General features: G+C 37.3%; 1 protein-coding gene across 13 annotated transcripts in view; it reads right to left on the reverse strand.

Moving 5' to 3' along the window:
• Positions 1-14448, reverse strand: part of SCLT1 (sodium channel and clathrin linker 1) — a 264118-nt gene that overhangs the window by 165845 nt on the left and 83825 nt on the right. For all 13 annotated transcript variants that reach the window (XM_072620993.1, XM_072620989.1, XM_072620996.1 and 10 more), the window contains one exon: positions 4062-4132. In XM_072620993.1, coding sequence (XP_072477094.1) covers positions 4062-4132 — 71 coding nt within the window. The remainder of the gene's footprint in view (positions 1-4061; positions 4133-14448) is intronic.

The following is a 14448-nucleotide window of genomic DNA, read 5'->3' on the forward strand; positions in this document are numbered from 1 at the left end:
GGAAAACACAGGTTAAAATCATACTTCTGACACTCAAACTAGCCCGGAAAAGTCACTTAATTCTCGTCTGACATTTCCTCATCTTTAAAATAGGAGAAAGCACCGGCTTCACAGTGCTGTTGTGAAGACCAAAGGAGATAAAATACATAAAGAGCTCTATAAGCATGAAATGTGGGCTATTATAACTATGTCCAAAATTGAGCTTATTAACTTTCCCATAAACCTATTCCTCATGTTCAAACCAGGACACCTGCACTGCAGCCATTATCCTCATCCCCTATTCACATACATTTCCTCTCTGTTCTATACCTTTCCTAATACTTATGATCAGAAGGAAACTAATGAAGTCTTGTATTATACATAATTGAATATGAGAAGTCAAATCTTTTGAACATTTACAGTTTAGCTTTACGTCACATCTTTTTCTTCTCAAGCTCAATTTTTGAACCAAAATTTAGAACTTCACATGTCTACTGAATGTGACTTTCTTACCAGTTGGCTCACAGTTCTATCCTGTGAAAATCTTTCTGGATTCTGACCTTGCCCTCCATATTAGCTATTCTTCCCAGGTTCATGTCATCTATAAGTCTGAGAAGGCAACTATGATTTCAATCAAGTCACTAGGAAAAGAAAAATTTCACAACAAAGGATGAAATGTAAGTCTGTGAGGCAAGTACTACACTAGAGATCTCCCTCCAAACTGGCGTCAACCATTAATAATCTCATTTGAGTTCAAATCTACCCGTTCAAAATCCATTTAACTAAACTGTCATTTAGCTCAACTCTTCATCTTAACCACAAAAATAATGAGATACTTTGTCAAATACCTTGATGAAATCTAGGCATAGTAAGTTTAAATTATGTACCTGATCCAACAGTCCAGTAGTGACATCAATCAAGCATGACCTATTTTTAGTGAAGTTGTGTTGGTTCTTAGTAATCTCTATATTTTTCCTAAATGTTCATAAACCATCCCTGTGATAACATGTCCTAGAATTTTGTTATGAAAAGAAGTCAATGTAGCTTTTTTTTTTCAAAAGATACCTCTAAAAATACAAATTATTTATTAAGTTACCTATATGCCTATATATTTAGGCTGACTTCCCTCATTTCCTTGTTTTGAAAAATAAGGGAAAGATTTACCCTTCTCATATGCTAAAGAACTTTATTCATTCTCTAAGACAATGATTTTCTCTCTCTCTCTCTCTCTCTCTCTCTCTCTGTGTCTTTGTTCTAAGGACTCTTTTACACTTAAAATTATTGAAAAGCTTTTATGTGTATTATATCTGTCAATGTTTACTACATTTGAAATTAAAAGATTTTTATTTTTAAAGATATTATTTTTAATCTTGTGGACCATCTGAAAGGGTCTCAGAGATCTCTAGGGATCACTGGCTCACACTTTGAGAATTGCTTCTCTAAGATATTAGGAAAATATCTGACAAATCATTGACAATGCATGAGCAATTACATTCATCAATTACTTCAGGATGTTTTCTAGTTCTGGTCATTTCAGTCATCAAGGAAAATTAGGTTTATGTAGATCCTCTTATTCCCCTTCTTGTTTCTAACTTTGGCATTTTGTTTCTGAGGGATCCTCATTATTACTGGGTAAACTTTTCCTATAATAATTTTAGTCCATGGGATCCCATCTATCCTTTTTCTTTACCTTTTTAATTTTGCCCTGCCAATCTGTTGGTCAAGATAAGAGCTAGAATATCAGTTCTTTCTGTCACCTTTCCTACTTTTTGAAGACTTAAATTATTCTTAAGGAAAGCCAAAAATTTATCAGGTACCTCTTGGCAGGTAGAGTACTTGTCCAGATTCATCATTACTAAATACTTTCTTTTAATACTTTTATCTTGGAAAAATAGGATGATATTTAGTATTGAATCATTATGAAATGTTACACAAATATGATCTAGTCAACCTATTTGTCATGTGCCTGACTTAACTAGTCAAAGCATAATTTCTAAAAGTAAAACGAAACAGAAACCCTCAACTCCAAACTTTGGCAGCGTGATGTGACAATTAACTTTATTGATTGGCTTAAATTTTTGCATATAAATTAGACTCAATTAATTTTGAGCACTTACTATGCTCAAGGTACCGTACTAGGCACTAGAAACAAAAAAAAAGTAAAATTTTTTCAAGGAGAACTATATTCCATTGGGGCAGTACATGTATAGTTAAGTAAATACAAAGGAATTGGAATGGGTAAAGCCTACCAGCATCTATAAAGTTTGGAAAGACTTTGTGAATGAGTTGACAGATGAATCTGAGACATGAGATTAAAGGTGAATAATATTTCAGGCATGCAAGCCAGTGCAGAGAACTATAAATTTAGCAAAGAGCTAGCTAGTCATCTAGTTACGAAGATTATTTTGATACTTATGTTTAGAACAGAATGGAGAAGGGAGAAGCCAGATGTAGGGAGACCAATAAGTCAAATATAATAATCGAGATTGAAATACAATGAGGGACTGAGATAGGGTAGTGGCACTGGTAGTAGAAAGAAGGATGGATGCTAGAGATTTGTGGTGACAGAAATGACAAGAGAAGTGACTAAATACAAAGGATGAAGGATAGAGAAGACTAAAAAAAATATGATGAAATCTTGGGTGCCAAAACTGTCACCACTGAAAGAACGGTGGTGCCCTCAATAGAGAGATTTACAAAGTCAGGTTTGAGGTGACAGATAATGGTTTGGGGATGAATTGGCCAGGTATAAACAAATTATTAGCATTTTAAGCTCCTGCCATGTTTTACTGCTGCCTTTATCTAAATTTTCTTGAAAAATTTTGTTCCTTATTAGTAGAAGACATTTAAAAACAATGTGATAAATAGAGTGGAAAAAAACTGTGAACACTATGACAGTTCTAAAAGCAAAGAATCTAACACAGGGCCTAATAAATACTTTCTGATTGACTGCTCAATTGTCTAAAAGAAGACCATGCAAAGCAAATCAGCTCTGTCTGAAATAAGAATATGTTCATTTTCCTCTGTATACAATGTAGTCATTTTGACCAGACTAGAAATCCAAAGTCCATCCTCAAGCAGATTCAGACTGGGACAGTTTTACATGTAAAAATCAATACATGGAAAATCAAAATCATACTTGAAAATGAATTTAAATTAAACTGGATGAAATAATTACCATGTGATAAGCAAAAGTGAGCAAACAGTAATCAAAACATTTACCAGGAAAGATTTAAATGATTCATAAAAACAAGTTTAAACATGTCTGAAGACATATTTTTAAAGTACAAAAAAACAATAAATATTAAGAGAAGCCAAAATAATACATTTCATTAGGTATAGTCAAACCTAATTGGTTTAAACTCCATTAATTTGGAATTAATGATATTTCAGACATGTTGAGCTAAAGTTTTTCTCTGCCCTATCTCTGAATATGTCAAAAATTAATCCAGATATCAAGGATGGTAGGGGATAGGGGCAGGGTTTAGATGATGACCTACAGTGGTTCAAAATTACTGGAATGTGTAGGATATAACCAGGTGTGACAAAATATATCAGTGAGTGGAAGGTATCATTCCTCTTCTCAAAGAAGGCTAGAGATTGAACTGGAATATATTACCTGAACATAAAAAGGATCTATTTCATCTTCTAGGGAACTCCTATCATTAACATCTATGCAATCTTCTAGAATTTAGCAGATAAATTTTTACAAAGTTGCCTGAGATACAAAGAAGTTCCTTGACTTGCCTATGGTCAAACTGCTAGTAAGCATCAAGCTATTCAAACTGATTCCAAGTTCTATCTACTAAGCTAAACGGTCTCAACATAAAATTGGGACAAAATGTATTCCACTGCTTTTGTCAAAGACATTTCTTTGAAGCCTTATGATTCTAAATTCATTTTGGAATGCTGCCATCATAGGAAAATGAATCTTACAATTGAAGAAATCTGAGTTCTAAATTATGACTATGAGGTTTGGGAGAAATGCCAAGAAGGTTCCAATGATTCAGGACAAGGGGAAGGGCAATTCTCTTTGGAATACAGTCACAATATCTTAATATTCCTTAATTTTACCAAAATACCTAAGTTGTTTGCGTAGTAGCTCAATTTCCACATTCTGCTCAGTTACTGTTTTCAGAAGCTGTTGGTTATCCTGAAAGGAAAACATACAAATTCAGTAATGGCATATTGAAGACTGATTTTAGAGATTAATTACAAGATAAAACAACGACTCAAAGGTCCATGTTAGAATAAGAATGCATAAAGATGATTAAATTGATTTTGGGATACCATAGTCACCTAGGTAAGGCAATTCACTTCTGGGATTCTCAAGTAATGGAACTAACTTCCCTTTGTATCACTGGTCTTATTACACTACTAGCACCTTTATCATTTCATTTTTTAGATTACAACAAATATTTAATAGTTGCCTCTAATCTCTTCTAACTCATTCACAGTATATACAACTATCAGACTAATCTGAAAAACACAGTTTTCATCTTGCTACTGGTTAGCTATGCTACCAAATTTAAACTTCTTTCCCTAATTTTCAACTGACAAATCAAATCAATCAGTAAAGATACAAGAGTCTATTTTGCTTAAGTCATTATGTTAAGCACTGAGAACTATAAATGGGAAAATAATTCATTTATTCATTCAACAGTAAATAATATGTACCTATTATTTACAGGTCATTGTGCTAGCTTCTCGGAGATTTACAAAATTAAATATGGCATGGAGTTTGATCTCACATAGTTTATAATCTAATAATATTGACATAGGCTATACTTAAATAATTCAATGGATCTATAATTTTATCCATGTAGATATTCCTTCTTTCAATGCAAATTACCCCAAATCTGACCTTCTGAACTTATAGTTTTCCCAATGCCACCTAGTGCTGGTGCTTTCCCTCTGAGACCATTCTATTTATTCTCTCTGTCTGTCTGTCTTTCTCTCTCTCCCCCCGTTTTTCTTTTTTTTTTTTTTTTTAATTTTTTTATTTTTTTAATGTTTAACAATCACTGCCATACAATTGCAATTTTATCCCTCCCCACCCACCCCCCACTGCCTCCCTCCCTCCCCACGACTGCATACAATTCTATATAGATTCTACATATACTTTCCTATTGAGTATATTTTCACTATAGTCATGCTATGTAGTCAGACTAAGATAAATGAAAGAATCCGTATAACAAATCAGAACATGATACACAAACAGATACACATACACAAACATGATCTGCTACATTATGTGAGTGACTTCCATATTTCTCTCTCTGAGTGTGGAAGGCATTTTGCCTTGAGGTCCACCATTGGGATTTTTTTTTTTTCAGAAGTTCTTGTGTTATTACAAAAATCTAAGTCTACCAGAAAAAGCTCTCACACACTGTGGTTGTTGCTGTGCATAAAGTTCTCCTGGTTCTGCTCCTTTCACTCAGCATCAGGTCATATAAGTCCTTCCAGGCCTCTCTGAAGTCTTCTTGTTCATCATTTCTTATGGCACAGTAGTACTCCATTACATTCATATACCATAATTTATTCAGCCATTCCCCAATTGATGGACATCCCCTTGACTTCCAGTTTTTGGCAACTACATAGAGTGCTGCTATAAATATTTTTGTACATGTGGGACCCTTTCCCATTTTTATGATCTCTTGGGGATATAGTCCTAGTAGCGATATTGCTGGGTCAAAGGGTATGCACATTTTTGTAGCCCTTTGGGCATAGTTCCAAATTGCTCTCCAGAATGGTTGGATGCGCTCGCAGCTCCACCAACAATGAATTAGTGTTCCAACTCTCCCACATCCTCTCCAGCATTTATCATTTTCTTGTTCTGTCATGTTTGCCAATCTTATAGGTGTGATGTGGTACCTCAGAGTTGTTTTGATTTGCATCTCTCTAACCAATAGTGATTTAGAGCATTTTTTCATATGATTATAGATAGCTTTAATTTCTTCCTCTGAAAATTGCCTGTTCATATCCTTTGACCATTTATCAATTGGGGAATGACTTGTATGATTATACATTTGGGTCAGTTCTCTATATATTCTAGAAATGAGGCCTTTATCCCCGAGCTTAGATGTGAAAATTTTTTCCCAATTTACTACATCCCTCCGGATTTTGGTTGCATTGGGTTTGGTTGTGCAAAAACTTCTCAGTTTAATGTACTCAAAGTTATCCATTTTGCATTTCATAATGCATTCTATCTCTCCTTTAGTAAAGAATTCTTCCCTTCTCCATAGATCTGATAAATACACTATTCCTTGCTTCTCCAGTTTATTCATGGTATCAATCTTTATACCTAAATCATGTACCCATTTGGACTTTATTCTTGTGTACGGTGTCAGGTATGGGTCTATGCCTAATTTCCGCCACACCGTTATCCAGTTTTCCCAGCAATTTTTGTCAAACAATGAGTTCTTATCCCAGAAGCTGGGGTCCTTGGGTTTATCAAACAGAAGGTTGCTATATTCCTTGCCTACTGCATCTTGAGTGCCAAGTCTATTCCACTTGTCTACCTCTCTGTTTCTTAGCCAATACCAAGTGGTTTTGATAATTGCTGCTTTATAGTACAGTTTAAGGTCTGGTAGCGCTAGGCCACCTTCCCAAGCATTTCTTTTCATTAGTCCCTTTGATATTCTGGACCTTTTGTTTTTCCAAATGAATTTTGATATTATTTTATCCAGCTCTAGAAAGTAATTGTCTGATAGTTTAATTGGTATGGCACTAAATAAGTATATTAATTTGGGTAGAATTGTCATTTTTATTATATTAGCACGGCCTACCCATGAGCAACTAATGTTTTTCCACTTACTTAAATCTGACTTTATTTGTGCAAAAAGTGTCTTGTAATTGTGTTCATATAGTCCCTGGGTTTGTTTTGGCAGGTAGACTCCTAAGTATTTTATACTGTCTGCCCTAACTTTAAATGGGATTTCTCTTTCTATCTCTTGCTGTTGAACTTTGTTGCTAATATATAGGAATGCAGAGGATTTGTGTGGGTTTATTTTGTACCCTGCAACTTTGCCAAAGTTGTTTATTAATTCTAGTAATTTTTTACTTGAATCTCTGGGATTCTCTAGGTAAATCATCATATCATCTGCAAAGAGTGATAACTTAGTTTCTTCTTTGGCTATTCTAATTCCTTGAATATCTTTATCTTGTCTAATTGCTACAGCTAACATTTCTAGTACCATATTGAATAATAGTGGTGATAATGGGCAACCTTGTTTCACCCCTGATCTTATTGGGAATGCATCTAGCTTATCCCCATTGCATATAATGCTTGCTGAAGGTTTTAGATAGATACTGCTTATTATTTTATGGAAAGTTCCCTTTATTCCTACGTTCTCCAATGTTTTTAGTAGGAATGGATGTTGTATTTTGTCAAAAGCTTTTTCTGCATCTATTGAGATAATCATGTGGTTTTTGTTAGCTTTGTTGTTGATGTGATCGATAATGCTAATAGTTTTCCTAATATTGAACCAGCCCTGTAGTCCTGGTATGAATCCTACCTGATCATAATGTATTAATCTCGTGATAAGATGCTGTATTCGTTTTGCTAAAATCTTATTTAAAATTTTTGCATCTATATTCATTAGGGAAATTGGTCTATAATTTTCTTTCTCTGTTTTGTCTCTTCCTGGTTTGGGTATCAAAACCATATTTGTATCATAGAAAGAATTTGGGAGGACTCCTTCTTCCCCAATTTTCAAGAATAGTGTATGTAGTATTGGAATTAATTGTTCTTTAAATGTTTGATAGAATTCACTTGTGAATCCATCTGGCCCTGGAGATTTTTTCCTAGGGAGTTCATTGATGGCTTGTTCAATTTCTTTTTCTGAGATGGGGTTGTTTAAGTATTCAACTTCCTCTTCTGTTAATCTGGGCAATTTGTATTTTTTAAAATATTCATCCATCTCGTTTAGATTGTCGAATTTGTGGGCATAAAGTTGGGCAAAGTAGTTTCTAATTATTGTTTTAATTTCCTCCTCATTGGAGGTGAGTTCACCCCTTTCATTTTTAATGTTAGTAATTTGGTTTTCTTCTTTCTTTTTTTTGATCAGATTAACCAAAGGTTTATCAATTTTATTAGTTTTTTCATAAAACCAACTATTGGTTTTATTTATTAATTCAATAGTTTTCTTTATTTCAATTTTATTAATCTCTCCTTTGGTTTTCAGTATTTCTAATTTGGTATTTACTTGGGGATTTTCAATTTGTTCTTTTTCTAGCTTTTTCAACTGCAAGCCTAAGTCATTGATCTCCTCTTTCTCTATTTTATTTATGTAAGCATTCAGAGATATAAAACTTCCCCTAATAACTGCTTTTGCAGTGTCCCATAAGTTTTGGTACGTTGTCTCACTATTGTCATTCTCTTGAATGAAGTTGTTGATTGTTTCTATGATTTCTTCTTTAACCCAATCCTTCTTTAGAATTAGATTATTTAGTTTCCAATTGATTTTTGGTTTCTCTTTCCATGGCCTTTTATTACATGTAATTTTTAATGCATTATGATCTGAAAAGGATGCATTGATTATCTCTACCTTTCTGCACTGGATTGTGAGATTTTTATGTCCTAGTACATGGTCAATTTTTGTAAATGTTCCATGTACCGCTGAGAAAAAGGTATATTCCTTTCTATTCCCATTTAATTTTCTCCAAAGATCTATCATATCTACCTTATCCAGAGTTTTATTTACCTCCTTAACCTCTTTCTTGTTTATTTTAAGGTTGGATTTATCTAGTTCAGAGAGGGGGAGGTTGAGGTCCCCCACTAGTATAGTTTTGCTATCAATTTCTTCCTTCAACTCCCCCAACCTCTCCTCTAAGAATCTGGATGCTATACCACTTGGAGCATACATGTTTAGTAATGATATTGCTTCATTGTCTATGGTGCCTTTTAGCAGGATATAGTTTCCATCCTTATCCCTTTTGATTAGATCTATTTCTGCTTTCGCTTTGTCTGAGATTAGGATTGCTACTCCTGCCTTTCTTACATGAGCTGAAGCACAATATATTCTGCTCCATCCTTTGACCTTTATCCTATGTGTATCCCCCCGTTTCAAATGTGTTTCTTGTAAGCAGCATATTGTTGGATTATGGCTTTTAATCCATTCTGCTATCCGTCTCCGTTTTATGGGAGAGTTCATCCCATTCACATTCACAGTTATGATTACAATCTGTGTATTTCCCTCCACCCTCTTTCCCACCATTTGTGCTTTTAACTCTCCCGTCTCCCTTCCCCTCCTCAATAGTATTCACTTTTCTCCCCCTCCTCCTGCAGCCTTCCCCTCCTTCTTTTAGCCCCCCTCCCTTTTAGTCCCCTTTACTCTTATTGCTTCTTTCCTCCCTTTTAGCCACCCTCCCCTTTCTTCCCCCTTCCCCTCCTACTACCTATAGAGCTAGTTAGGCTTATCTACTTAAGATTATTGTTCCCTCCTTTGAACAAATCAGATGAGAGTACCTCTCAAACAATGCTCATCTCCCTCCCCTCCTTCCCTCTACTATAGTTTTGTACTTCTTCATGTGATATAATTTGCCATTTTCTGCTTCCCCCTTTCCACACCTCCTATTACATTCCTTTCTCATACTTAAATCATATTTTTGCCATGACATCATTTACTTTATGCCTGTTCCCTCTACATATATCCCTTTTATCATAATAGCTGCACAGTTCTCAAGATTAACAGGTATCATCTTCCCTTACAGGGAGGTAAACAGATTGCCCTAATTGAGTTGCAAGTTTTTGTTTTTGTTTTTTCCCCTCTGTTTACCTTTTTATGATTCTCTGGAGACCTGCATTTGAAGATCAAATTGTCTATTGAGTTCTGGTGTTTTGGTCAGGAAGCTCTGGAAATCCCTTATTTCGTTGAATGACTTTCTCCTTGCCTGAAATGTTATGCTGAACTTTGCTGGGTAGTTGATCCTCGGTTGGAGTCCCAACTCCTTTGCCTTACGGAATATTGGGTTCCAATTCTTTCGATCTTTTAATGTAGAAGCTGCAAGGTCCTGTGTGATCCTGACTGTGTGACCTTGATATTTAAATTGTTTCTTTCTGGCTGCTTGTAGTATTTTCTCCTTCACTTGATAGCTCTGGAATTTGGCAACTATATTTCTTGGGGTTTTGAGTTTGGGATCCCTTTCCGGTGGGGAACGGTGGATTCTTTCGATGACTATTTTGCCCTCTGAGTCTAGTACTTCTGGGCAGTTTTCCTTGATGATTTCCTGGAAGATATTGTCCAGACTCTTTTCTTCATCATGGGTTTCTGGCAGGCCAATAATTCTTAGATTTTCTCTCCTGGATCTATTTTCCAGGTCAGTTGTTTTTCCAATTAAATATTTTAGATTTTCTTCTATCTTTTCGTTCTTTAGATTTTGTTTGACTGATTCTTGTTGCCTCATTGAGTCATTAGTTTCTACTTGCCCAATTCTAATCTTGATCGTATTGTTTTCTTCAGTTAGCTTTCGCATCTCCTTTTCCATCTGGCCAATTTTTCCCTTTAAGGAGCTATTTTCTCCATTTAATTTTTGTACTTCTTTTTCCATTCGACCAATTTTCCCAGTTAGGTTTTGGGTTTCCTTTTCCATCTGATCAATTTTCCCTATTAGGTTTTGAGTTTCCTTTTCCGTTTGATTAACTCTTCCTTTTAGGGAATTATTCTCTCCAGTTAATTTTTGAACTTCCTTTTCCATTTCTTCAATTTTCTTTTTCAGATTGATGTTCTCATCAGTGAATTCTTTTTTTATGGTTTTAAAATCATTGGCCAGTTTTTCTTTTATATCCTTCTTCAGACGTTCCAGGTAATCTAGTTGTGCTTGCGAGAAATTCATAGTCCCATCTGAGGTTTCAGATGGAAGTACAGTCTCAGCTCTGACCTCTTTGGTGTTTGTGTTTTGGTCCTTATCCCCATAGAAAGATTCTATGGTTTTTTCACTTTTCGTCTGCTTTTTCCGATTCATGATGTTGGCTGAGTGTTGTAGCTTTTGGTTCTTTCAGTCAGAAGATACAGATCTTTTAAGTTGAGTTGATGTTTGTCTAGGCTAAAAGCAGGCTTTTTTTTTTTGTTTGTTTCCCAGATCAACCCTGGGTTTAGCTTGATAGGTGTGTGGGAGGTGTGGTCTGGTCTCAGGATATCTCCTCAGCTGGCCTGAGGCAAAGGCAAGGTCCGGGGATGCTGATCCCAGCTTCCCTATTGTCTTCCCTTTCCCCTGGAGGGCTGGGGCACGCCTAGAGGCTAATGCGTGTTCCCGCCCCTCCTGGGGCTCGTCTCCCGGGCTGAGGCTTGCTTGGGTCTCAGTGCGAATTTTTCTCTGCCCTGGGTCGTCTGTCCCTCCAGATAGCCTCCACCACGGTAGGAAGAATCCCCCTTTGCCACCTCTCCAGCCTCTGGTGTTATGAGACCACCCGCCCCCTTCTGCTGTTCCTGCTGATCCAGGATTAATCTGGGGAAGAATTTTATGGTTCCCTCAGGGTCATCAGGGGGGAGGAGAGAGCACTTACTGATCACTCTGCCATCCCAGTTCCTGGAAGTTCAAGTAGTGACCCACCGAAGTCCGTCTTCAGGCTGAAGATTTCAAGGACTGCTGCGCTGATGTCTGGCACTCAGCGGCTCTCACCGGCTCGGCCTGGCTTATCTCCTGCTCCGCTGGTCTTGTCCGCCACTCTCGGGCTCCTCTGGTCCCCTCCGCCCTGCCGTGCCGACCGCGCTGCGCTGTGCGCCGGGATCTTACCCCCGTGGAACAGATCCCTCCCGTGGACCTTCCAGTCCAGCCTGGGCTCCGAATCTGTCAAAGTCCGTCTCCCACTGGATTCTACACCTCCAAAGTCTGGTCAGACTCTCCCCCCAGATATATCCAGAGGAGTTTTTCCAGGAGCTTAGGTGAGTCGTTGCTTTCACTCCGCCATCTTGGCTCCGCCCCCCCTCCCCCCGTTTTTCTCCCCCTCTTGCCTCCCTCTTTCCCTCTCTCTTTTTTCTCTGTATTTAATATCTGTATTATAACATATAATATACATATAATAGCTAGATATAGTGAGATGATAGTTAACAAATAACAGATAGTTATTTATGTATTGTCTCCTCCATGAGAATGTGTCTGTCTTTTTTCTCCATCTACACACTAGCACACTACGGAGTGCTAGTAAGTGCGCACTGATTAACAATCCTTTAATGTTTTCTCATCTGATGTCCATATTCTCCATTCTTTCATAGATCTTTCACAAAGGACCAAATGGACTGGCCTTCCTGTAGGTTTTTTTATACTTCATAGATGCAGTCAGATAAAATGTATCAAAGTTAAATGTATCAGAGAATTGAATAGCAAAGTGCTACACTGAGTGTGAGGCCAAAGTTACTAACAAGAAGAATCAGAGAAGACTTCCTGAAGGAAATAGAATCTAACTAAGTTAGGCTTCAAAGGCTGGATAAGAATGTGGCACATAAAATGGGAGCCAGCATGGTACAGTAAAAAGAGCAATGAACCTGAAGTTAGAGATCCTGGGTTCAAATCCCACATCTGGCCATTTACTACCCCTGCGATCTTAAGGCGTTTTTACCTTTCTAGGCCTGAGCTTCCTCATCTGTAAATTAAAGGATGAGATTAGATGGCCTCTTTGGTCCCTCTTTGATCATAGTTCTATGATCCTACCTAGAATTCCATGAAATTCCAGCCATAAGTACAGCATGATCAAAGGAAATAGGTAGCAGACATAGGAAGGAAAAGAGTAGTCCAGCTGACTAGAATGCAGAATGAGAGAAAGGCTCAATGTAAGATAAAGCTAAAAGTAAGAGCAACAGAAAATATTGAAGTCTTTTAAACTCCGGCCAAAGAGAACTTTCAGTGGCAACAGGGAGCCCCTGAAGAATTCTGACTCCAAGTGACATGACCAAATCTATACGTAAGAAAATAATTATAGCAGCAAAACAGTAAGACTGGAAAGGTAAGTGACTGGAAGGAGGAATACCTGTTGGGAGTTTATTGTTGTAGTCCAATCAAGTGAGATAAAGACATTATATTAGGGGAGTGACAATAGAGAAGAGAAGTGGATCTGAGAGATTTTACGAACATGGAAGTGACAAGACCTACTAACTAATTAGAGGAGAGAGCAGGGGGAAAGTCAAAGGTAACTGAGTTTGCTAATGTGGAATACCAAGTAAATGGTAGTGCCACAGGAAAAACACGGTGAAGTCAGAAGGCAGAGAAGATAATACAATAGTAAGTTCAGTTTAGGAACTATGGAATTTGAAGTGCCACTAGAACGTCTAGGTGGAGATTTCCTGTAAGAAGTTGGAGATGGAAACCTAAGAAATTTAGACTTATAAGTCTAAAGCTTGCAAGTTAGATTCATATGACAGTAGTATGTGTATGTGTTCGTCCTTCATTGCTGAAGAAGACCATGCCATCAGAGAAATAATGACATGACTTGCACTTGACTTTGTTTTTGAGTGAGGGACGACAGTGCAGGTCACCAGCCTCAGTTCTCCCCCAGAGCCATCTGAATCCAGTGACCAGATATTTATCAGGATGACTGGAGATGACCCATGATGAGGCAACTGGGGTTAAGTGACTTGCCCAAGGTCACACAGCTAATGAGTGTCAAGTGTCTGAGGTGGGATTTGAATTCAGGTCCTCCTGACTCCTGCACTGGTGCTCTACCCACCGCACCACCTAGCTGCTCCTAACAGTAGTATATAATATGGATTGAGAGGTCATGTTGGAGATATAAATGAATTGAGGTAGGAGCCTGGGTATATGGTAAAAGTCATGTAATGATGAATGAGATTTCCAAAAGGCAGTATAGAATTGCATGTGAGGAAAATAGCTGAGTGTAAGATGGACTGGAGTGAAGTAAGACTTAAAGCAGAGACCAATAAGAAGCCTACTGCAATAATCAAGGTCTGAGGTTATGAGAACCTGCACCAGGGGGATGTCAGTGTTAGAAGACTGAAAGGAGCATGTCCAAGGGATGCTGGGAAGGTAGAATCAATAAGACTTGGTAACAGAACAGATATGGGGTGAGAGGGAGGAGTGAAGGATGACAACTGGGTTACTAACCTGGGTGACTGGATCATGGTGTTCTCAAAAGTAGTGGGAAGTTGGGAAGAGGAGAATGTTTAGGGGAAAAGATAATGAACTCAGTTGTGGACGTGTTGACTTTAAGCTATATGGGACATGCAGTTGGAAATTCCAGACTAGAAATCAAGAGGGAGGTTAGATTTAATTAAACAGTTTTAAGAATCTGTTATCAGTGATAACAAAATCCATGAGAGTTGATGAGATGGTCAAGCAAAAGAAGGAAAAGAGAAAAGGGTCCTGGACAGAACCACAGTTATTAGCAGGAGCAACCTGGATGAATTTCCAGCAAAGGAGACAAACCGCTTGCCTCTCAAATGAGAAGCAGTAGACTATCAATGCAGAATGAAATGTTTATTTTCAGATATGGTTAATGCATTGATTTTTTTTCCA

Source organism: Notamacropus eugenii, chromosome 6, assembly GCF_028372415.1.
Source record: "Notamacropus eugenii isolate mMacEug1 chromosome 6, mMacEug1.pri_v2, whole genome shotgun sequence".
Taxonomy (NCBI): domain Eukaryota; kingdom Metazoa; phylum Chordata; class Mammalia; order Diprotodontia; family Macropodidae; genus Notamacropus; species Notamacropus eugenii.